This window comes from Rhinolophus ferrumequinum, chromosome 24 (genome assembly GCF_004115265.2).
Source record: "Rhinolophus ferrumequinum isolate MPI-CBG mRhiFer1 chromosome 24, mRhiFer1_v1.p, whole genome shotgun sequence".
NCBI lineage: Eukaryota > Metazoa > Chordata > Mammalia > Chiroptera > Rhinolophidae > Rhinolophus > Rhinolophus ferrumequinum.
Window position 1 is genome coordinate 37,537,303 of NC_046307.1, and position 26,529 is coordinate 37,563,831.

At 39.1% G+C, this 26,529-nt stretch overlaps 1 protein-coding gene across 3 annotated transcripts in view; it reads left to right on the forward strand.

The window, feature by feature from the left end:
* Window positions 1-26,529, forward strand: part of RANBP17 (RAN binding protein 17) — a 254,298-nt gene that overhangs the window by 183,910 nt on the left and 43,859 nt on the right. For all 3 annotated transcript variants that reach the window (XM_033096303.1, XM_033096305.1, XM_033096306.1), the window contains 4 exons: window positions 4,919-5,022; window positions 10,765-10,853; window positions 18,108-18,215; window positions 20,428-20,510. In XM_033096303.1, the coding sequence (XP_032952194.1) occupies window positions 4,919-5,022; window positions 10,765-10,853; window positions 18,108-18,215; window positions 20,428-20,510 (384 nt within the window). The remainder of the gene's footprint in view (window positions 1-4,918; window positions 5,023-10,764; window positions 10,854-18,107; window positions 18,216-20,427; window positions 20,511-26,529) is intronic.

Below are 26,529 nucleotides of genomic sequence, written 5' to 3' on the forward strand. Positions count from 1 at the left end.
AGCTCCCTTTTCTCCAGCAACATCCGACCAAGTCCTTCTCATGCTGCCATCTCTCTGGCTTTCCCCTTTTGCTCCCCCTAGCACTTTCAAGGACCTTTGTGTTTACATGGGGCCCACCTGGATAACCCAGGATAATCTTCTATTTTAAAGTCAATTGATTAGCATCCTTAGTTCCCTTTTGTGATAGAACCTAACAGATTCACAGATTCCAAGCATTAGGACATGGACACGTTTGGGGGCCACTATTCAGCCTACCATACTGAATTATCACTGATAGATCAAAGTATTTCACACAATACTTGTCATGCGTTAAATCCTAGTAAGTGTTGGCTACCATCATTTATTATTACCTTAATTATTTTATTCTCCTTGGCCACTCCCCCAACCCCCCAGTAATCCAGCTGCTATTTGCACTTGAATTTGAGGCAATGAGAAGTTTCAGTGTTCTGCATACATTTCAAGGGGAGGAGAGAAAGCAAACCCAGATTTTTGTTATTTCTGGTTTTGGGGGGATACTTGGGGGGTTAGATGTACATGTCATAAAATTTACTCTTTTACAGTGTACAGTTCAGTAGTATTTAGTACATTTAGAATACTCACAAAGTTTTACAACCGTCATCATTATCTAATTCCAGAATATTTTCATCACCCTAGAAAGAAACCCTGTATCTTAAAGTAGTCACTCCTCATTCCCCCAATCCCCAAGCCCCTGGCAGCCACCAATCTACTTTCTGTCTCCATGGATTTGCCCATTCTAGACATTTAATATAAATGGAATCACATAATATGTGGCCTTTCTGTCTGGCTTCTTTCACACAGCATAATGTTTTTGAGGCTCATCCACATTTTAGTACGTATCAGTACTTCGTTCCTTTATATGGCTGACTAATATTCCTTTGTATGAATATACCATTTTTTGTTTATCCGTTTATCAGTTGATGAACAGTTGGATTGTTTCCATCTTTTGGCTATTGTCAGAATACTGCTAGTATGAACATTCGTATATAACTTTTTGTGTGGACACAGGCGTTCAGTTCTTGAGTATACATCTCGGGGTAAAATTGCTGAATCAGTTGGCAGTTCCGTGTGTAACTTTTTGAGTCACTTGGCAGTTCTGTGTTTAACTTTTTGGGGTACACCAACCTCCTAACACATGGATGTGTTAAACTCAGAAGCTCTTTGAACTCTGCTGTTTCCCACCACTCAAGGTTTTAAATTACACAGAATAACAAATGAAATGCCCTACAAATATCTGAGAGCCAACCTACTGAGAGAGTTACTGCAGGTGTTTTAATGTGACTTCTCTGAAGTAAAAATATTTGAAACTCAGAAAATGAATACCTTTCTGTTGAATCAGATCCTCAGAAATCCAGTGGAGGGGATTAGCTCTGGATTATACATAAAAGGTGAAGAATTTGTTATTTTTTTAAAAAATCTATGCATGACTGAGAACTACAATGTTGTATTAATACTTAACTTTTCCTGATGTCAATGAAAATATTAGTCTATAAATTGGCGTTTCACCTTCAAATCATACTGGTTTCTGGGTTCTTGTCTTGTTAGGGGGAAAAAGGCAAATTCTATTATTATTCATAAAATAATCACACTTGGCATACTAAATGTGTGACTGCATATTTGAATGTGAAATTGAAAGAAAATAAGCTCATATTTTCTCCTTTCGTGTCAGAAACAGTAAAGATACCTCTGTGGTAATACAAACGAGGAAAAAATCTTTAATAGGTGTTGTAAAAGTTGTTTCCATGATGTAAACACAAATGAACAGCCTTCCCGCTTAGCTGAAACAGCATATCACGTTGCAGGACCAGGAAACAGTGCTAACTGAAAGGTAAACATTTCTAGGGGAGTTTCCACCACTGTCTCAGACCTTAAACTTGAAGACTGGCTGAGGAATGCCTTTCTCCTCACCAGCACGAAGCTGAGTGCTCTTCAGCCTCCCGTAACTTCCTGCAGCTCCAAACTCCAGACTGTGACCCTGCCTCAGTCCCCATGTGTGGTGCCTTCCACCCCAACACATGGGGAAGCACATGAGACTGATGTAAAGCAGACCTCAGTGGCGGTCCTTGTTCACTGACATTTGATCAGCCAGAGGATGTTGGGCAAACTACTTAACTCCTTTGAGCCTCACACATAAAATGAAGGAAATCATATAACTTCATAGGATTGCGGTGACCGTTTGTGACTTGCAACAGTGCTTAGGACCCAGTATGAGCCGCAGAGGTTGTAGGAAACTCATTGCCTACACATATAAGCTGTCAGGAAATGACTACTGTCTCTCAGTCACTACACAGATATTTCCTGAGTGAGTGCTAGACCCTGTTCTAGGCTTGTCGCCATGACCAAACAGAACAGGTTCCTTCCCCAAGGAGTGTACATTCTAGTAGGGAAGATAGTGAATACATATGTAAATTAATCAGTCATAGGGAGTCTCATAAGACAAGTAAAGTGATTTACAGGGTTGGAAAGTGGCTACGCGTGGGGGGCATACAATGTGGTGCTGTTTTACATAGGTATGCTGGTCAGCGAAAGTCTCTCTAAGGAGGTGACATTTAAATGGATTCCTGCTCACATTACTGTCTTCAGTATTCGCTCAGTGACTTCTCTCCCTGCTCATTTTAGTCATTTGTCTCTGGTGCTCCTGATGTCCCTATTTGCCTCAGAATAAAGGCAAATAAAGGTGAATTTTCATTCAAGTACAGTGTTTCCCTAAAAATGCCAGGCCATGTTCTAGGTACTAATATTCTAGTATTAGTGCCACTACCACTTTTTTGAGCATCTTCGTTTTTCACGTGTTATAACATTTAATATTCACAATAACCTTCAAAGATAGGCATTTTTATCCTTATTTTGTAGATAAGAAAAGCGAGACTCAGAGAGGTAAATATCCAAAGTTGAGCAGTATGTGGGGGAGCCAGATCCCGACTGAGTCTGTCTGTTATTCTTTGTTCTGAGTTCTATTTACTCAGAGCCCTGAGTACATCATTCTCCTTTACTGAAAAATGCAAAGATGCACAATCTCAGCTCTGCAAAAGCAAAGCCAAAGATACTACCAGTGTGGGCTGATAGACCTAATCACTTTTATACACATTCTAAACGATCTCATTCAGTCCCACAGTAACGCTCATCAAATGGTGGTGATGGTGGACTGATGCAGGTGGTATTCATGTCGTATTAGCTACATGCTAAATACCTGCACTTCAAGGCCTCCTGATAAATACTACCTGTAGTAAAGAGTCAGACAAACTGCTGTGAGAATCCAAAGGGGGAAGGGGGAACACCTGCAGTGGGACCACAGGGAGTACTTGTGGGGGAGCTTAGCTCAGACATTGGGAAAGCGACCCTTCGACCTGGGACTTTGGGAAATAAGAATGGCTTCTGTAAAGCTCTCTACTGTTTAATCGCCACTTGACAGAGCGGGTATCTAAGAGAAATAACTTGGTTCGAATTGCCAATTGATGGAGCAGGGATTCTGATTTGGTCTGCCCCACCCTTCACCTAGGATCCTGACCCTTGTCTAGAAGAAAATACCAGGAAAGACTCATTGACCTTTTGACATCTCTTTGTGAACAAAGCTGAGTCCCTGATTCTGTTGGACTCTGGAAACAAATTGTGTAAGGCTAAGAGGAAAAGAGAAGTCACAGAGGATCAGGGCCAGCGACTACCAAAGAGTCCAAAAATCCGCATTCTGCCATTGGTGTTCTGTGTACGTGGTCTTGGACCTCAGTTTCCTTACCTGTAGGGTGATGTGTAGTGCAGAGTTTCCCCAAACGTTGGTGTGCGTCTCAGTCACCTGGAGGGCTTCTGAAAACAAAAATTGCTGGACCGCACCCCAGAGTTTCTGATTCAGTAGATCTGGGGTGGAACCTGGGAATTCACATCTAACCCCTAGTTCCCTGGGGTTGCTGATGTTGCTAGGTCAAGGGCCAAACTCTGGGAGCCACTGGTCTCTTCTCTGAGATCTCGTTTCCTCTCTAACGCTCTGTTAAAAACCAATAGCATACAAATCAGGAGGTCTGGACCATATAGTTCCACCGCCAGCTAAGTATGCTACCCTGAGCAAGTCACCTAACTTTTCTCTGCCTATTTCTTCATCAGTGAAGCAGGGACCTTAGTTCCCTGTGTCACAGGATGAGTGAGAGAATCAACTCTGTCATCTAAAAGAAACCCATTTTGAAAAGAATACTCTATAAATTGTCGGTTGTGCATATCCATGTGTGAAGTGAAGACTCTGCTTTGGCAGAATACCTGAGGAAACTATAGTCAACCTTTAAAGTAAAAAAAAAAAAAAAGAAAATGTCTCTTTTCCCTCCTTTCTATAAAGAAAAGGAAGCTTAGTGCACGAAGAATTGTACCCATGGAGAATGGACTTAAAATCCAAATGACCCATGAGGGACCTCATGCTATGTGGCAGATAAAAGTTTCCCTGCCATCTATTAAACAAATTAATAATAAGAAGGACATAAATAAAAGAGAATAATAACTTAGAGCTATTTGGACACCTGAGTCTGTGAGCCCTTTAGGGCCTTGGCACCCAAAGAGAAGGGGAAAAAAAGATCCTTGTCTCTGAGGCTTTAAAAATGGCTTTCCTTGAGGCATTAGGGGAGCTCTGGGGGCCCGAAGAGCTGAAGGGCTGAGATGCCTGGGGCATGAGTCTGTTTGATCCAATAAAGAGCCAGAAAAAAATGGCTGGTAAGTAATTTTGCTGTTTCATTTGGTGCAAAGAGAGAAGGCAAAACACCAGAATACTCAATGAGCCAAAGCACAAAATGTGGCATGGATGTGAATGCAGGCTGACCCCTCCACGGGAACCTTCCGAAGCCTGAATGAAGCAGTCACGGCCGAGGCTAATGTACAATAGCATGCATTTTAAACCATGGTGACCCTTTTGTTTTTCTGATAGGCGAAGATGAGGACGAATTTGAGAATTTCATGCTCCCTCTTACAGTCTCTTTTGAAACAGTATTACAAATATTCAACAACAACTTTAAACAAGAAGATGTGAAGGTGGGTTTGTTTCCAAACATGAGAAAAGACAATTTTGTTCATTCTACAATATCTAGATCCAGAAAAAAGTTCTGCATATTTGTGTGTTCTCTGTGCCTCATCCACTGTGCTTTCCCCATCACACCTGGCTATGAGTCATACTTTTCCTATAAGTACCAGAGTTTCTTATTATACAATGGACTTTGAGGTCCGCGATGAATTTGGGTAGTCAGTGTATGATTAGATGACACTCATTTATTTGTCTCTTGTGGCAGTTAGTATCTTTAAAAGAACGTTTCTCATGGGTACAGCACTTTAAACGGCCCTATTCCCTCATCTACCCTGCACTGTATGTTTCGGCATATTTATATGGAGGAATACACAAACCTACACATGCTAAAACACTACATCTCTAAATATTTTTTTAAACAAGAATGTGTATAAATCAAGACTTTATTAAATGGCTAGGCATATATGTATAAATAGGAGCTGGTCTTGAAGTATTGCATTCTTAAACTGAACAAAGTGATTAGGATAACTGATAGCTAAATAAGGTTTTTATGTGCCTGTGGGAGCCATATTAGGATTGATTTGACAAGTCAGTTCAGCTGTGGCAACAGTCATAATATCTAAGACAACATTATGTTTTATTAGTAAAATCCTTAAGTGTAGCAAGCTGTTTGTGACAAAACAGCCCCATATTTTAATGTGGAGGATGGGGAGCCCAAGATCTGCTAGAAAGGAATAGCGTCTTCTGAAATTATAATGTATCGGGGCTATAGTAAATAGATTGACACTGATGATTATTTTTAAGAGACTAATATACTCCAGAGAATGTAGGCACCTTTGTTGGTGATGTTTTATTGTCGTATTTTACTGTTCTTTGAAATATGTTGAAAACATTAACCATCATTCCGCATGGCCCCTCATTTACCAAAAAAAAAAAAAAAATAGCAGTAAGAAGCCAAATAGAAAAACGATGACCTTTAATGATTATTTTAGTGTAATTAGTGTAATTCTTCTACAAAAAAATAACCAAAGACTATCCTTTTAATTTGAAATACAGTTTTTTGAAATGAATGCTTATCAACATGCCATAGTCATAGAATTTTAAAACGAAGAAAGGGGAAATCCAAGAGATTTTCTTTGTGTTTATAGTCTGGCTGAAATTCTTCACCAGAGTTTCTCCTCAGGTTAGCTGTATTTTTTAGGTGTCCTACAAATATTTCTAGTGACCACCAAGGTCTTTGCAGCTTTAAGGTGGCGGTTGCTGTCCTTTATATCAAAAAGAAGCAAGGTTGAAAAGCACCATCTTTATAAAAATTACATTTGTCTCATTTGAAGATTTCATTATACTGCAAGCCCGTTTTGATGTAATCCCATCTAGTTTGATAGAAACCATCTTCCTAGAGTCATTTTTAATGGAGTTCCAATGATATATCCCTAAACCAGCAAGTTCTTAACGACCCTGGAAAGTGACTGCTTGATTACACTTTAACGGTATTTGCAAATAAAATCACAAGTAATTAAGGGGAAATCTCCAGGCTTTTGAGCAAGTTTGATGCATGATAACTGCCTGATTCAGCTTCATCTAGAGTAATGCTGTGTAGGCAACAGCTACTGAGATCAATAGCAACGTAATGATAGTGGCAGAATTAAGTGAGTAACCTGAGAACTGGGCCTCAGAATGCAAGCAGCTGCCACGAACCAAGGCCACACAGCGCACTCCGTGCTTCCGTCCTAAATGTTCATCAAAAGACGCCCTGCAGGAAAATGGAGTTAGATGCTCTTTATTGCTGATCGTGTCTCTTGCCACATTTATCAGGGAAATTGGATTAGCAGTTGGCAGCTGCAGGTAGACAAGATTCTGCAGTGATTAAATATGCAGCTTGGCTGCATTCGTTGTGACAGACCTTTAGTAAATTCTACTGTAAGCACCATCTGTCTAATTTGTATAAAGAAAACTTGGTGCTTTAAGCTACCGGTAAAGAACTAAATCTGTTGCTTTATCATAAACAAAACTTTTGCACTAAATGCTTTTAAATGTAATTTATTAGGTTAAGGCTATTTTTCTATCATGATGAATAAATAATACATGTAAAAGTGCTTTCAGGTACTTCATTTTGCAAGTACTAGAGATAAAAACAGTTCTGTTTTGTTCTTCAATAAAGTATTTAGTATTCCAATCCACAGGAGGTGATGCTGTTAAAATATCTCTATGAAAATGCCTCAGGACTGCCATATTCATTTAATTTGCAGCCCTTACCAGGATTTTCTAACTCCCTATTTATAGATATTTTTCAAATGTGGATTTTAGGATGAACATAAACATTAAGGACCTATGTTGCCAAATTGAAATATGGTTGTGAGGGAAGGAAATGCTGCAAAACTCTTAAATTTATAGCTTTGTTTTCTTACTTAGTCCTAATAAAATTGAAGAGAACATTGAATTTTTGTCTTGGTTTTTTCTCTTCAAAGTAAAGGGGAAAAGAAAGAAAATGCTGTGACAAATCCTGGCTCTAAAGCACTAGTTCAAAATACGTGTTTTCCCCCCCCCCCGCATAGTCCATAGTAAAATATAGTCCAATACTCCCCTGACTCATGCATCATTTTTGGTTTGGCCATGACGTCATCGGTTTTAAGGAAAATGAATGAGAACTTCTCGGAGGAAGAGGAGCAGTTAAATAGGAACCTGCTATCTTTAGTCCCTTCGTATAAACTCCACAATGTTAAATTATTTAAAATCCTTGATTTTCAGCATGCGCACATTAAAAGTTTTCGCACTAAGTGCCAAATGTTGCAAACAGCACTTTAACAGAATGATTTTGCTTTGATCCCTGTAGCAGTTCCTGAATAATTTATCACAGGTTATTGCCTTAATTCTGGAGAGGGATAGAGCAATAAAGGCAGATGAAAACACTCCAGTTGAAACACCTTGGGGCCTGCTCATTCCTCTGACACGGCTCTTTTGTTGGAACTATTTAGAGGTTATTAAGATGTGTCTCCAGAATTAAGAGTATGCTGTAAGGATGAAGACAGCCATCTTAATTCTAAAGACAAAGCACAATGACCCTTCACCTTCTTTTTCTTTGTTGTTATTATATAGTAGAATTATGAGGATAATATTATAGCTGCCCCCAGTAGTGCCACTACAGTAAAGGGTCTGTCAGACTTTCCATTAGAAACCCTGTTTTGGGGGTCAGGGTGGAAGGAGCCGCATTTCAGCTGTTTCCCAGCTCATCCGTCTCACACTTGGCACGCAATCAACTGTTCACCATGCAGCGGACTGAAGAAGCACGGAGCAGTTTCTCCTTGAGCTATCCAAAAGGGAATCTTTAGGATTAGAGACCCCAGACCTGCCCCCACTCCCCAAAACAACCTCACTGAAAATAGAGGAGCCGCTCACTTTTCAGATCAATCAGTGTTTACCAAGTGTAGTAGAAAGGCAACTTCGCAAAAAACCTCTTTGTCCTATTTTAAATGAGATGGTCAATTGTGGCTCCTCCTCCCCTAAATTTCAGACTACTTCTCGCTCTTTGAGTTTGATTAAGTAGCCTGGTTGAGCTCCTAGTCGTCAGTTTTCCTGTCTCAAACCAAAATTGGGTATGTTTTGGCCATCAAGAAAGTACTCAGTGTTGTTTGAGTATCTATATAGATTATTGCAGCACTCTTGCTGCTATGTGGTAAAAGATATTGTTATGAGCATAAGAAATCTGCCATTTTCCTGCTCAGTCTAATCTGTTGAAAACATTGTTTTAGTTATTGTTATATGCTTTCTCTGCTGTATCTTAACATTTTCTAAAATTAAGCATTGATACAATTTCATAGAGTTGAGTCCACTAGAGCACATCTGTTAACTTGACATCTTTTAAGGAAGAAAAATTTGTGATAAAATAAGTAACCTTTTTGTGTAACGAGAATAGTGTAAAATATTTTAAGAGTCCTTTGCACTAGATACAAAGAAACTAAAACTCATGGTTTCTATTGATTAATTTAGAGTTAAATAGTGCCTGAAATAGAGATAGATAGATAGATAGATAGATAGATAGATAGATAGATAGACAGACAGACAGACAGACAGATAGATGAAAATTTAAGATTATTTGTAGAGTAGCCTGTAAGCGTACATAATAAAAATGGACCAAAAAGTCCACTTCAATAGAAAGACTTAGAGCTAAATAGTCAGAATAGAATTGCTTAAAGAAGGCTTAAAAGATCTATTTTGTTCTGGAGGCTGTGAGAAATGTGAAAAGCTGAGAAAGAAGGGAACAGGTTCCAGGTGGTGAAAACAGGTTACATAAAAGGCAAAATGGTTTTTTTAGAAAAATAGCAAGTCACATGAGAGAACTATACAGGAGACTAGTCGATTACAGAAAAACAAGGACTGGTGAGAGTATAAGAGAAAAAGAATAAGTCATTTAAAGAAGTAGAAACAGGTATTCAAGGTTTACAGTTTCAGAAATTCAAATAACTATCATTTGAATATAGAAGCTATCCTTATAAACAGCTTCCAGTTATGAGTCACCTTTTAGGTGGGTTGGTGGAAAGATCAGAAATTACAGACCCCTCTGACAGATTAACTGTCAGTTAGTACTTTGAAATGATACTCAGCCATTAAGATGAGGGTTATGATTCACTTCCAAGTCTTTAATGATAATTTAAACACCTTCTTGAAGAGGTTTTCATTTATTACCAAAGTTTGAAGAAAAAGAAAATCTGGTCAAATGAAAAATTCAGAGACCATTTCCTGGCAAATATTTCCACTGAAACAGTATCTTCAGAAATCACAGTTGCATATCTCAATTATCCCACCTCCTTGTTTTGCAATTATGTTTATTTGTGCTCTTTGTTCTGACGTTCTAGCATCTGTTCATGGGTTTTCTTTTTCTCTTTCCAGGCATCATCCTAAGGACAGCTTAATTAAACGTCCAGAGTACAAGTCAGATCTCTTTTATTTTAGAGTCAAGCTTTTTGTTTTTGTTTTTCCCTAAAACTAAATATTTATGGAACGCTTAGTATGTATCAGGCTCTTGATAGGCATTTTTACATAAACTTACTAAATTTATTCCTCACAATGCCTCTGGGAAAGAAGTATCACTAGCCCCTTTTATAGATGAGAAAACTGAGACTGATAAATTGCCTTGCCTTAAGACTTGCAGCTAAGAAGTAAAGCTGGAATTCAAAATCAAGTCTTCCGACATCAAATACAGAACTCTTTTCCTTACACCTTTTTGTTGCTTGGGGAATGTGAGTGAGGGCCTTTCTGGGTATGCCATGGTACCAGTAGGTAACCTGGCCTGTTTTATTTTGCCCTCAGTTACTAAAGCTGTTCCTTAGGGACCTTTAAATGACAGTGTGCTTCCAGGATTGACTCCAAATTGCATAGTGGGACTGATTTCATGCAAGTCTGTGTGGTTAGGATTTGCAATTAAATACTGTCTAGACCCTGTACATTTCTGTTTTGTGGAATCATCAAGCCTCTTTTTTTCTAATTTGGCAGTATTCAGAAACAAGACTCTTAAATGTTCCTGTGCTACTAGAATTATGACTTAGCTCAATTTATAAGAATCAAAGTAGAACTGGTCATCAGACTTGATGGCCTGTTTGTTTAAAGAGTCTATGGTTTTCTATAGAAAAGGATCTGAGCGAGACATTTTAGCTAATGAATCAAAATCAGATATGTGGTCATTATTGCCTGATTATTACTCCATCTGCTCTGTGCTAACGTGAAAATCAATTACTGTGTCTCTTTCCCACTGACAGCGTATGTTGATCGGGCTGGCAAGAGATCTTCGAGGGATTGCCTTCGCACTGAACACAAAGACCAGCTACACCATGCTGTTTGACTGGATGTATCCTTATTACACTGTGACAATACCAGCTCTGTGCACAGAGGGATGCCAGGCCCCTGGCTTTCGTTTAATAGTATGGCACAGTAGGGAAGAGGAAACAAAGCTAAATGAACTAATGTGTAATCAGCTAAAAATTACAGCACAGTGGCAGCAGCGCAGATAACTGAGCACAGCATTTGGAGACCCAGCTCAGAGAGGTCACTTTTTTGGTGCCATTAAATATTGACAACTTAAAAGTCACATCCCCAAACGATTGTTTATGTATGGAGTTGTAGGGATAATCGGACGAACATCTTTAACTCAGGACCAATGAATCCTGCCATTTGGCATTTTCGAGGAGATTTGAATTTCTACTCCATCTCCATTAACAGAGCTGAGAAGGTCACTTTATCTCTTTGAGACTTAATTCGTCATGCTACAGCTTTTCATCATCATGAAAATATTAATGGGCACAGAAACGGCGAAATAAATGGTCGGGATTTTCATTTGGTACAAGAATTTACCTTTGCCAAGGCTTAGCACAGAGAGCAAAATAAATAAAGAAACAAGCAAACATCCTCCACAGAAATGTCGCATCATATAAGAGTGAAAAGAACATGGACTTTGGTGTCAGACAGACCAGACTTGAAATCCCAGCTCTTCATTTACTTTGTAAACCTTGGCAAGTCGTTTGACCTCTCTGAGTCTCAGTTTCCTCTTCTAAAAAATCAGACATCCAGTATTAGGGCTTATTGTGATCATTCAAATAGGTAACGCATTTTGTATTATGTCTGAAACATGTTCGGTAGTCATAAATGTTTAATATTGTTTTAATAGTATTGTATGAATCCTCTTTGATCCTAATAGGAAGTGACAATTTATGCAAGTCACATAAGTATAGTATAAAGTTTGCATGCCTTTACACATGAAACCAAAGCATATAAGAAAAATGCTATAGCCTTAAAGCTATTTTATTTTTTGAGATAGATTATGTCTCAGTTGTTCCTTTCAAACCCTCCTTACCCAAACTTCCCTCACAAATTGCAACAGAAACTTCTTTAAAGTAATCTCCAACTCCAACTACTGAAATCACAGTTACAGCCAAAAATGTAACTAACTAGCAGGGGTTCTGGGCATATGTTTTAGGGAGAACTGTACACACTGAAAAAAATAATTTAACATTAATTTGAGTACCGACTGACATTTTACTCGTAAAACCTACTTCATTAGATTTATATACCTATAGAAAGGTCAGAGATAATAATTGACATGTCATTGAGGAATCGTGTATGTCTTTATATCAGCATACAAGGTACGTGTGCAGAGATTATAGATTTTAACATGGAAAGTCATTCAATTCTCTAAACTATGAATGAGAAACTGGAATTACCTATGACCCTTTTGTTTCTTTAAACAGAAACAGAAGCTCACAAAGTAAAACTTGCATTTATTTGAAAGCTAAAATTGGTGGTGATCTTGAAACCAAGCTCCAACTCTAGGGTGCTCAGCAATTGATGTTGCATGTTTTCCTCATCAACAGTCTTAACCCAGAGTCAAGGTCAGAACCCTCTGCCTCAGTGTCAAAGAATAGAAATACCTTCCATAGTTGATACTGCCTAAAATTTATAGAACATAGTGTAATTTCTGTTTTTAATTAAGGCTGTTTTCCATTTCCTGGCTTAACTCCTTCTTTTTAGCACCTATATAAATGACACTTTTGTCCAGCAGATGGCAGAAAATAGCAAACGGAAAACCTTGGGATCTAATGTTTTGTTTTGAACTAGAAACCATTGTCTCCTCTGTTTGACCATAGATGTTGGTGTTATTAGGGTCGGGGCAGAGGACGAAGTGTCGGTTCTGCAGGAAGCTGTGTTAGATTGCCAAACGGGGTGGCCTGGTACGAGCCTTGCTTATAATAATTGAGTTTCAGTAGCAAATCAGCTTCCTTGGGAAAAGGCCAAAGGCTTTTCATAATTGTATTGACAACAAAATGAATATGATAAATGGTGTTCATTCAGTTGAGACAAGATTTATCGTTTTCCTTTGGGCCAGGGATGAAGAGCAAATATTTATAATAATAGTAAAATTTGTTTAAAAGTTACATTATTTGATAATTCAGAAAGCTTTATTAAAATATTTCGAAATACTTTAAGCAGTTTCAGGTGATAAAGTACAGATTCTTTCCAAAGTATTCTAGTAATGTAAAAATGAATAAGTATATGATTAAAAAAACATGCATATGAAAGTCATTTATTCTTCCTGAAATATTGATATGTCAAACCGTCAGTGGTGATTCCCACATTACTGCTGGAGAAAGTGTATTTGCCTTTTATCCACATAAATATGTGTTCTTTAATTTGTTATACAGTCCTTAGCATGCAGAAGAAACATCCTAGAAGAGCACATGTCATCTTAAAGTCAAAATGCATTTTATTTATGGTGATTATTTGATAAAATGCTATTTTAGTGGTTAGCTATTTAATTCAAAAACATTTCTATAAATACTGACTGCATTAACTGCTCCATGAACTACATTGCTCATCACTCTGTCCTTCCAAAACTAAATTGCCTGAAACTACACAGCAGCCACAGTTGATAAATTGTTCCACTACTGGAGAATTTAAGAAGAATCATTGATACGCTTCTTTGCTCCTATAGTGAGAATGCAACAATATAAAAGCGCCTTACCTTGCAGTGTATTAAGTTAGCTTGTTTAAACGTTTCCCAGATCATACTTAGACTGAAGTATCAGAAATTTGGAGGGAATTGAAAAAAATTAAGGAAGGTATATTAGTGCTATTTCCTCAGTGTTTTAATTGTCATAGTCTGATCTTTGAGTCCACTGTTTTTCACTCAGGCAATCTGTTTATAATATGCATAAAAACATACAAAGGCAAGGCAAGACCATGTGATATGTAGATGAGCACAAACTCTGAAATAGGAGAGTCTTAGATTCCAGTTCTGATTTCACCGCTTCAGAACCTGTGAAGTCCTAGGAAAGTTACTTAATGTGAGAAGTGAGTGAACTGACATCAACGAAGGGCCTGGTACCGTGTCTGACACAAAGTAAATACTCCATCACTGTTTGTAGTTCCTTTCCCTAATACAGAATGAGACAAAGGAGGCCCTGTTGCTCACTTATTCAGCAGATGTTGCTAAGGAATATGTTAGGTTTCATGAGGGATGTAGATTACCCCAAAATGAGCATACAGTTTAGTCGAGTTGGTTAGATGCCTACATAATAAAGTATAGAAGGTGATAACAAAGATACAGATGGAGTGATGGCACTTAGCTGGGGGATCAGGAAAGGCTCAGTAAGAGTGAAGATGTTTCCTTGGATCTTATCAAATAAGTGGGATTGGACTATTGGAACTGCAAAGTAAGAGCTGTTCAATTGGCCTGAGCAAGTTTAGGAAGGGCAGTAGTGGAGAAAATGTTTTGTTGTAGATACCACTTATTTCATGGTTGGAAATGCAGGTTGTCTGGGACTCTTTAATATCAGGCTAAAGAATTTCGGACCTTATTCCATAGATAGTATAAAGCAATTGATTGTTTTAACTGACTGACAAAATCAGAATTGTATTTCAAGAAGAAAGTAATCATTAGTATGTTGGACAAAGTGAAATAGGGAAGAAAGCTGAAAAATCACTGCTCGGCAAACATTTTTTGAGTGGTCTGTGCCAGGCGCGAGGAATGAATAAAAGGATTGCTTTTTACAAAAATGAATAAAACAGATTGCTCTTTAGAAGCTCACAGTCTAGTGGACGAAACAAATAACTAAGAAACAATCGATGTGTTGTAACAAAGATGCAGGCAAAGGACCATGTGAACGTCTAAGAGGAAGAGATTGGAGTTTTTGGCAAAACAAGTAGGCTTCCGAGGTAAGGGAAGTAGGACTAGTGTTGAAAGATGGAGAGACACTTATTTGCCAGACAGAAGGGAGAGGAAAGGCTTCCCACAGTGTTTGCCTTTGTGAACAATTCAGGGAATTCCTTTAAAATAAGCTCTGAACTGGTAGGCTATTTCTATTTTGGAACCACCTCCTTATCTCCTAATAGTTTTAACAAAAACTCTTGTTGCCTTCGAGTACATTACGATGCTTCCTCTATGAAATGCCAGAGGGAAAGAACTATGTTTTTAATCATCTGGGGGGAGGTGATCCAGCACATAGTAAGTACTAATAGCTACGGATGGATGGGTAGATGGATGGATGGATGGATGGATGTTGTGAAGAAGCAAACCTCATAATTTTTGTTTTTTTGTATTTGGCGTCTTATAAGATAACATATCCTAATGCTTTTGATTCTTTATTTATGTGATGTAGACCTTAGAAGTTCGTTCAGAGCATGGAAATGAAAGCAGTTGGATCTGTGCTCTTCTACCGAAGGGCTCCCACTGCCTTCCTCTTGTCTACATATATAGTCCTCACAAGGCCACTGGAAAATGAAACTCCTCGAGTGGGTTCTGTTCCCACCCTGTAATCTGAGTCTGGCAGTCTCACTCTGAAGCCCTTTGAACCTCCCCGCTTGGTAGCCCTCTACTCTGCGCTCCAATATCACTCATTTTCTCGGTGGCAGTCACCTCTGTCAGAAGCGTATTACAACTGGCACCACTCTCATTCTGCACAGGGAAGGGAGCGTCCCCTCATATCCCCCGGCCTATCCCATAGTGAATAAAGCGTGCTCGGAAAAGCATGATGGTCTGAGAACCTTGGGAATGCCTGCAAAGGGCTGTGTGCGCTTTTGCTGCTATTAGATCCTAAGGTTTGGGACCTTCCAGTCGTCTGAGGAGGCCTCCAGGTGCTGTCCACTAATGATCACGGAGGCTGCTCGTGGGAGCCTTGGTGGAAAATTCCCCTGTGTTCCTCTGGCACTGCTTCGGAATTGAGCTCCTCAGAGCACCACTGTTCATGTGTCCTCTACCCAGGCTTGAGCACAAATCCCCCAGGAGCATGAGTTCCCTGGCCCCTAGCAGAGTGCACAGCACGTGGTATCTACCATCTATCAGGAATAACATTTTCTAATCCCTGGGGGAGAAAACAGTAAATTTTCTGACAGCCAACATGGAGCTAATAATCAAATTCATTGACTGTTTTTGCATTCACCTGAAACCTCCCAGCCTCATACACACTCACTTCTTAGCTCCCGTCTCTGCTTTATTTTCCTTTGTAGTACTTTCTAACATATTCTGTGTCTGTTCTGTTTATTTCCTGTCTTACTAGAATGTAAAGCCTTTGAGGGCAGGGATTTTTTAATGTTTGGTTCAGTGATGTCTCCAGAGAGTCTAAAAGAGTGAATAGACGGTTACAGAATAGGCCTTCAATAAATACTTGTTAAATAGTTTTAATAAAAACAAATACAGCCGTAACATGGTAAGTCCAGGGAGACACAAGAATTGCTTTGTGTACGTTTAAGGAGCCTACCACTCGTAAGGTATTAGAGGGCTTATTTTCATTGACTGTTATGTGAATTATTTCCTAAAGCTTGAATGTGAAATGCACATTTTAAAAGAATTAAACTAGTTCTACTCTAATACGCTATGCCTCATTTTTAGTTCTACTCTAATATGCTTCACCTCATTTTTAGGTTGGCCAGTTTACAGCAACAAATATTTATTGAAATCTACTTTGTACCGTTTCTGTGCATACAATAAGTGCCAAGGCCCTGCCCTCAAAAAGCAGATAATATAATAGGAGAGATAAAGTGCTATGATAGCACTAGCACAAGGTACCACAGCCACACACAGGAGACGTACCTACCCCTGTGTTGTGAGACGGAGGCTTCTCAGAATCCTCGGCATCTAGATGGAAATCGGAGTGACAGACAGGAGTTAGCAAGGACGTGGTGGGAAGCACAGGTCTTCGCCCTTTGGAAACTCACTACCTAAGGGGGCAGACCGATAAGCAACCAACCCTAATGCAGTTTGTCCTAAGAGGCGTGGTCAGAGTGCTCCTCGAAGGCAGGTGAAGAAGAGATTGATGCCTTTTGACAAAGTCGAGGAAGTTTCACCATCCCAGGGGAAGTGAAGCTTGAGCTCGGTGTGGAAAGACCCCCAGGGATGTGTTAGCAGGGGAAGCCGCCTATGGAGGAATGGAGACAAGAGCTGGTATGCGTGGATTTGCAGGGAGTTAAGAGTGGCGAAACCATCTATAGGGTAGGAGCACTACGAGCTGAGACTGGAGGGAGGCAGGGGCCAGATATCAAAGGGCCCGGGATGCCATGCTGAGGAATTCGCAATTTATTCTAAAAGCAGGGGAGAAAATGGTCATCTTTTTCTCCATGGAGATCTGTCTCCATACCACACAGAAAAGGAACAGTATTACATGATTCAGTTCAGCACTTTTCATCTGAAAAAAAAAAAGACAAGTAAGTACATTGGGAAACATCAGAAAGAGACCTAGGGAGTAGGGAACCAAAAAGGAAGTGAAGGTAGAGGCATAGGAAGAGTTACTTCTGCTGCAGTTTTAGGCCTTCATATTGTATTTGTGGGTCTGTTTGGCAAGGAGGAGGCCAGGTGTGCTTAAAGAGCCAGTTGAACTGAGTCAGTTTTCCAGGTTTCGATGGTCTCAGCCGTTGACTTATCAGAGCCGTACGGTATTGATGAGGATGTTGGAGCATTTCTCCTTGGGTGTATGTACGACACGGGACTATCTGTTAGCAACCCTGACTTTGAGTAGATTAAAAGTTACCCAAAGCTTTTTCTTCAAGCTAACATCCCCAGTGTTCCTTGGAGCTATAGTGGGACCAAGCAGAGCAAGTCAAAAACTTAGAGAAAAGAAAAGTGTAGTTACTTGTAAGCTGGGAGATGGTACATGGGGTTTATTATTACTATTCCCCTTTACCTTTATATATTTTTAAAATTTCATAATAAGCAACATTATTTCTTAAATAGTTTGATACCCAAGAAACTCTGATAATAACAATTCAAATATGTTTTTATCCTCATTAACTAAATTTATATTCCTTTTCTACAATAGTAACCACAATTCTTTAAATGTGTTATTTATATGATACTTTAAAAATGTGTCTTTTATTTATAGAGTATGCCAAGAATAAAGGAATGTAATATGTGGGATATGTTACAAATAAGAGCAAATCATTTGCAGTCCCAAAAAAAGTATAGCTGTTCAGGTGAGGGAGAGCAATTGATAAGATCGTCATAGTATACTACACATAGAACAAATGTGCATTGCCTTTTTTTTTTTTTTAAGTGGCACTAATTTTCAGGAACAGTGTTTCTTTTGATCCTTAAATTCCTTAACAGGCTTTATAAAAGTTATCCAACATATCTTCCCATTCTTCAACGGGCTATTGAGCGGTGGTATGGAGAGCCAGCATGTACAACGCCCATCTTAAAACTTATGGCAGAACTGATGCAGAACAGGTAATAGGTGTGATGGGGGAGTGAAAAAAAAGCAATCTATTTGGCAGCAGTCTCCAAAAATGAGAATTCACTGCCTTGGGTGTATATGTATATTCAAGGTTTAGAAAGAACCAGCAACCAAAACATGATCAATGAATGCAATAGAACTAGCGACATAAGGCTGAGTCCTTTTGGGAGAAAGGATATAGTATACTTAGGTGTATACGGGAAATAGGGAAATGGGGAGAAAAAATGAAAGGCTACCATTATTTAAAGCCCCCATTATTTAAAAAAATCAGATACAATATGGAGGAAGGGCAGCTATTTTAACTGTTTCACTGCTTAACTGCAATTCTGTAGAATTTTAAAGCAAGAGAGAAGTTTCGAGGTCGCTGAGTTGAGATGTTTCATTTTATGGATAAGGGAACTGAGTCCCAGAGCAATTCAGGACACATAGTTTGTCTCAGGAGCCCAGGGGATTGTTTTTGCTTTGACTTCTAAGTTATCCTTCTTCCTCTATGCCAAGATGCATGTATGTGGATGATTTATGCACTCACAATTTTCATTTAAATAGCAACTGAAACACTTCTCAGAAATTGCCTGGTTGACCTTATAATTTGCATAGACCAGCAGTGATTCAAATACTCTGCATATAAATATTAACAAAGATGTAGCTAAAAGAAAAAAACTGCAATAAGCTAATTGGTTTACCGCTTTAAAATATGTCGCTGTGAATATGGCTTGCACCAAATTACCTGTCACTTAGCCATCCTGCTTCATCAGTTCCCCTCTGTAAACCGCGTGCTGGAAGGGAGCTGTCCAGACAGGGAAGGAGTATGGATTGCAGCTCTAATTTTACCTCTGGTGCTGAGTTTTTCACAGCAATCATTTAAAATTTTTAAAGCAAGAAGTGGAGAAAGATCTGGCAAATAAATAAATGTGAGTATTCTTTTGAAAACTGTTAGGTTTTTTTCAAACCATTCTCATAGGTGATTTAAATAGTAACGAACAGGTTACTATGTATTTTATATTAGAAATTTAGTTTTTATTCAGTTGTAATTTTTCCAACCAGGTAATTGACATTGCATATTACTGAGATAATATTCAATACTAAAGGAAGAATCATTGCACTGTATATTGTAAAGTATTTTATATCTGCCATAGGCAGATCATTTATATTTCACACAGTTGTCCTAGTAACTATCCAGTGAAAATTGGTAATCTCAGAAAATGTTATCTTGTCTATATTTGTCTAGAATCTAATATGCGTTACATATTTACGTTTCTTTTTTAAATCAGTGCTCATATACCAACAATAATATTTCTAATAAGTTGTCATTGCATTTAATTCTAAAGCAGTTTGAAAAGCATGGAAAAGCAACAATTTATTCTATTCCTAGCAAACAGGACTTTGGCAAATGTCTTTGCTTTTTGATATTTCTTTGACCTGCTTTCATATTTTTTACTAATCCTTTTAGAAATATATCATTATTTCTTGAAAGCGCTCAGGAGCAAGGCATATCCGCCAACTGAAGCCAAAGTGATGTTAAAAAAGCAAATATTATTTCAGAGTGGCATGTCAATCCTTTACTCCGTTCATCCTGTTCCCGCACCTGTCAGGAACTGGGGAAGTAGAATTGTTCTCATTTAGAACTTCTGGGATTTCTTTCTGTTTACTTGAGCTATGTGCAATGGAAACTATGGTCGGTATGTAATTTAATGTGTTTGAAATATGCTTGAAGTGTCAGATGGTTCATTATACATATATGCAGTATTCAAGGTACCTAGATTTCCTATCTGTCACTTTAGAGTTTGTTTTTAAAATGTGTATTGGGCACTACAGGAGATCTCAAATTAAATCTCTATCAAAGTATCTATATAAACTTAGACATACACACCCAAGTTTTTTATTATTGTCAATCAACCACTTTGCATGAAAGGAGAAGGTAAGAGGTCTGTGATATAGGATGTCCCGATATTGTTTTGACAGACAAAACGTGAATTCTTTGAATCAGCAAATAAGTGAAAATAACTTTTCTTAATTGTCCTTGTATTTTTACAGTGAGAAAATTAGCATACATATTTTATCAACACTAATTTTATGGACTGCCACTTTTTAAGAGGGATAATTGTACTGCTGCTACTCCTAATAAGTGAAAATGCTAGGCATTTCAAACCTATATTTGGTTTCTTTATCTGCACATACAGTCTAACTTTTTGTTATATTTCTTAGATCCCAGCGTTTGAATTTTGATGTATCATCTCCTAATGGAATTCTTCTCTTCAGAGAAGCTAGTAAAATGATTTGCACTTATGGTAGGTATCTTTTTCCATATTTGTCTCTGCAATATAACTTTATCTCTTTGGAGGAAAGAAAGATGTTAGTTATTTTGTTATTTTGAACTTCATATCTGTATGCATTTGTGAATTGGGTAATAGGAGTGCAAAAAGCCAGGTAGCTATCATATTGACATCAGGAGAAGTCAGCAGCGTGCCTCTGACTACAAATCATTCCTGACCAACTTGATGAATTTCTTTTGGATAAAATTGCAGTGTCAATAGGCAAAGGGAATACACTAGGTAGAATACTGAAAAGTTATAGCATATTCAAAATGGCTAAATGTTACATCAGGGAGTTTGCTATCTTGGGTGAAGGAATGCTTAGATTGGTGTGTCACCAGCACTGAATTCTGGGAAAATATCCTGGAGCAGTAAATACTGTCCTATAGGGACTTTGGGTTATTACACCCTGGAATCAGAGTTCAATAGTAAAGACTGTCCTATTCAATTATAGCCCAAACATTGGGTTAGTAGTTAGAATTGGACCTTACAACTACCATAAACACTAATACTTGCCAATTCTGATAGCTTCATCAATGAGATTCTCGACTCTGACTCCTTTGTGTAGCCAAGGAATGGGGATAGGATGGGTCAGTATCATCTGTGCTCTTGCCACACACTGGACACCGATGACGAGCTGGGCTCTGTGCAGTACACATCTCCTTGAAAGGTGTTTCCCTGTGTCCTCTTTTATTTTGTCTTCTTTTTTGTCTGTCTGTTCTTACTTTCCTAAATCAATAGCCATCTCCAAGTACATTTGGTCTCAAAAATTGCCTGTGATTCTCACATTTCTTTTTGAGTACCCAGAAACAGATTTTACAAAATTTTCTGAAGCTTCTTTAGTGTGTGTGTGTGTGTGTGTGTGTGTGTGCGCGCGCGCGAGCGCGCACGTAAGAGCAACCATTAAAAGCATGTTACTTTTTAAAAAATAAAAGCCTATTTTTTAAAAATCAGAAAAACAATTGTTTTAAATTGTTTTTACTTCAATTCAGAACCCATTCTGGGGCTCTGTATGCATTGTAGGTAGGCCTCTGTTGAAAACGCTTAGTTTTAATGGTACCTTTGATTTTTAGAGTTTGAGACTGTAAGTGTATGGAAACTATGGAAATCACCTAATTAAAGACAGTAAACTTGCACTGTCTTATTTTCATCTGTACCAGCAACTACATTGCCACAACTTTTGCATCTGTTGAAAGTGGACACATTAGAATCATATAAAGTAGAAATGCTTTGCCTCCTGAAGGTAAAGTGGACCCTTTTTTAAATATGCTCAATACAGTTTGCCATACTTCCCGTATATACTAATTCCTTTCCGTGTCTTACTCTACAAAGATATATGTCTAGACCTTTTTTCCAAAAGCATGATACCTTAGAAAAAGCATAGTTTGGGGAGATGAAAAGATGCGAATACCAATCCTAGTACCAACCCTTACCAACTCCACGACCTTCAGCCAAGACAGCACACCTCTTTGAGCTTAGTTTTCTCATACAGAAATATAAGAACACAGTCGTCCCTCAGTATCTGTGGAGGATTGCTTCCAGGACCCCCCACGGAGCCCAAACTCCATGGATGCTCAAGTCCCCTACCTAAAATGGCATCGGATTTGCTGATAACCTATCCTTGCACGGAGGCTTCATTCGCATGGATTCAGCATGATCCTCAGCCCATGACAAATTCACGATTTGCCCTTTGGAACATACTGGGATTTTTTTTTTTTTTTTTTTTTTTTTAAGATCCAGTGTTGGTTGAATCTACAGGTGCGAAACCTACGGATGTGGAGGACCAACTATAGTGAATAGTACCTACTGAGCTACTAGACGTGTCTAGTTAGGATTCGAGGTGGTTAATTGAGCTACTCTGGGTAAAGTGCTTGCCTGGCACAGGCTAGAGCATGGAATAGGTACTCAGTGAACGTGCCTGTCCTTGATCCAGAGCTGTTCTCTTGCCCGCACAGAGCCAGCCTGACTATGTCACATTTTTGTTCAGGGACACCTCCTCTTTGGACCACTGCTCTGCTTCCTTCTGCCTATAGCAAGGGCTGAATTTCTGCTTCCTCGCTTTTTAACAGGAAATAGTACTTTCCAGTATGAAACAATGCATGTGTAAGAATTTCTTAGTAGTCAAAAGAGCTTTATACAATTGTTAGAGTCCTGTTATCGATCACAGTTGTAGCTTTCATTTCCCTCTTTCTGGGTCCCGTTTCTTTCCCTAAGTGTAATTTTTCCTTTGGGGCTTATTCATTATTGCAGTGGGGCTGATGAGAGCAGGAACTTCTTACTCTTACAGCATGCCTGGATCTCTAGGACAGAATGTATGTCCAGCAAGTAACACTAAAAGGAATCTCAGAACAGCACCAAATCTATGGGCTTCAAAAGCTGTCCAGCCCTCTGTCAGGTTGTCTGACATAAACCGAGGCATTGCAACAAAAGTTGAGGACTATAACTACAAAAGGATTACACTGGAGGAAGAACAAGAGGAGATAGAGGGAAAGAGAGGAAGAGAAAGAAAAAGAGAAAGGAGGTGGAATGGAAAAGAGAAAACCCTTCAAAGCATTCTTGAGAAGGACAGCCAGTAAGGTGTTTTCTTACCCTGAAGAAAGGCTATGAGATTAGGCTAAGGCTCTGCTACTCAGTTTGGACCAATAATAATGGACTGATAATAATAATTTGTAATCGACTTTATGTGCCTGCTCCTGTCCTAGACCATTTATCACGCATTAGCCTGCTGAATCCTCAAGGTAGGTATTAGCTGCCACCCATTAGTCATTTGGCCTTGGTTAAGTTCCTTGGCCCCTTTTGCTTCCGTTTCTTGTTAAACAGAGAAAATAACACCTACTTCATAAGACGGTTATGAGGATTCAATTAGATTGTGCATGAAAGGCCCACAGACCAGTTAGCGACTGATTATTGTTATGAAGAAATTGAAGCCCATGGAGGTTAAGAGATTTGCCAGATATGGCATAGCTAGTGGTTAGTTTAGTTGGAATTCCATCCAAAGTCTGTATGACTTCAGACAGTAGTCTTTCCGTATTCTTTATTACTATTTGGGAGTTGCCAAAGGAAGATTGTACCTTGGATATATATGACAAAGCACTGCTCTTTTAAGTATGGTGGGTTCTTTCCTAAAACTTAAGGGAAATCAAGTGGGAAAATGTCCTTCAGCTTTGTCATCAGTGACTTTGACACATGCTCTTTACATGGAAGGATAGAAAACTGATTCCCGTGCTGGCCCCCATCAGCCAAGCTGATTTCGTCTGTGTTTACCTTCTGTAATGTTTTATTACCCATGCTTTTACCTCTGGAAATTTTAATATGCTCATTGGAGGGAGGTCATGGGGTTGCCACGCAGGAGTCTAGAAGATGAGGGAAAGAGTGACGGGGAGGACACAGAAGAGCCAGCATTATTTACATCTTTGGTAAGACAAGGTAAAGGAAGGGGAAGCCCATGGAGGAAAGAGGCCGGAACAGTCTGTGATCCCTTCTGTCCCCATCCTCTCTGGGCTTCTTCTCGGCTCACCTCTCCTGGGCAGTATTTGGGGAGTCAGTGACGGGGGCGGCACAGAGGGGGAAGGGCTCGTTTCCAAATGCACCTGATTTGTCACATATTTTGTGGGATACCTCCACCTCTCTGCTCAGTGAGACTGGCAGGAAAATAATACTTTTGATATGCTTTTATTTATCTACATTCTGTCATGATATACTTTGATGTAAGTTTTTAATTTTGCTTCAGCTCTCCGCTGCTCGCGCCGTTACAGCTCAGGGTCAGCAATGAGGTTAGCCACAGTAGCACAAAACAATTTCCTGTTTGTACAGCCCAGGTAACATTTGGATGAGGATTAAATTTTACCACATTTTCTACTAGCCCAAGCCTATTATTTCTAATGAGTTTTAAATTGCTTCAAGAACATGAGTTTTAAAACTTAGTGCTATGATCCGTGCCGCCCGAGCAACTTAATAAAAGAAATTTCTTTCTTAAATTTTTTGGTTAAAATGTTGCATGCAGTGTAATAAATGTTATTACTTTGGAAACCTACTTCTCAGTTTTAAGAACTGGATGTTTTTTATGCTCAATTTCCATTTGTCTCATCTTTTCTTCCCTTTGCCTCTGGGTCCTGGTATCTTTAGTGACATCTGTTGGTTGAAGAGTGCACAGAAGGGAGAAATATTGATTGTTTTCATAAGACTGGCCAAAATGGAACTGATTTTATTCCTTCCTAGGTACCTTATTTAAGAAAGCTCATGTGTGAAAAGCCGAACTTTAAAAATGAATAGAACAAGCTGTGATTATTCACTATACATAAGAATTTACTTCAGGGCTCTTTTAAGCAATATGTGCTCCAGGTGCATTTAAGGTATGACTTAATATGCGTAAATTGAATTTGTAAAGTACAAGCCACTGTTATTTATTACGACCTAGATAACAGACCAGTGATTTTCAAATGGGGTTTTGCAGAGCCCTAGAGATCTATGAAAGTGCCACAGAGGCCCTCCAGAGAGGGGAGAGATGGGTACCCTACTGCCACTTGGACCAGAACCACCCAGCTATATAGGTGCACTAGATTTGTTTGTAAAGGGGAGTCACCTGTTTAAAATAAAAAAATATGAAAGAGCTTGGAAAGTACTGCCATGTACTATTAGAAGTGTTGTAAGAATGAAGGATTATAATTGTATACTTACAGTTAAATACAAAAAGTAATGCCAAGAGAGGGTTTTGTATTTTTTTTTAATGGAAGAGGTAATTGCATGATATGTATTCCAATGAGATGATCTAACAGCAAAACAAAAAGTGATTGATAGGTGAGAGAGAGGAAAATTGTAAAGGACAAAAGAGGAGATGGTTGGGAGCCAGTTGAACATACTGAGGGGTTAGCTTTTACAGAAGACAGTGAATGTGAGATGCTAACCGATAGGCAGACATGGTCGTGAACGTTTAGAATTAGAACATAGTCCCAAAAGTAGATTTACACATTTTTATATCTTTAATAAATATTACCAAATTGCCCTCTAGAGTGGTTATACTAATTTACATGCCCTACAATTTTCTAAGTTTCCCACAACCGTATCAACATTGCATTGTTTTACTCTTTTTCAACCTGAGAGGGAAATAATAGTCCTTTCCAGTCTTCACAGCTTCAGTTCTGTCCCAAACTCCACGTCCAGGGGCCTTGGCTGGTTGGCACAGAGACAGCAGGTTGAGTGACCTCAAGTGAGGGAATATTAGTCAGCAAGCTTGCGGTTCTCCCCCCATAACTGTTCTAATGACGAAAGAAGGTATTCACCCTACAGAGCTGTCAGCTAAATAGCAACCTCACTTTAACATTTTAGAGATGAAAAGGGAAAACAAAAAGGTGAATCAGTGTAATGGATTGCTTCGTAAGCCAGGAATATCATACTGTTAGTTCTTCCTGGTAATCTGAGAGCATCTTATCCCTCGTACTTTTTGTTTCTAAGTATTCCTTTAAGGGCACAGACAACTGGTGGAATGCGGGGTAAAGAGCCACAGTGTGGCCCCCTGCTGCCCTTTCTCTGTTTAAGGAGCAGGGCGAAGGCAGTGAAAGAGAAGGCATTCACCTTACTTTGAATTGTGTCTTGGAAGGAAGCGACATTATTCCACACCACACACGCCCGTCTTCCCCTCCTCCTCTTTTCCAGGCCACAGTCCCCATGTGTGAACCTCCTGCCTGTTAGACCCGAGAAAGAAAGGAACCCCCAGTACTATGTATCGTTACAGTTTACTTTCCTGAGCCCCGGGCCAGTCACTGTGCTAAGCACTTTACATATGTGGTCCTCTTTCCTCCACATAAAAGCCCTGTGAGTTATAGGTACTGTTAATATCGTCATTCTATCGATGAGGAAACTGACTCGCACAGGGTAGTAATCCGCTCAGACACCAGGTAGTAGGGGACGATGTAGGATTCGAAGCCCGGGGCATTCGACTTAGAGGCCTGCGGGGTTCGTCTCTCCGTGCTTACCCGCTGTGTTTATCTTCCAGTAG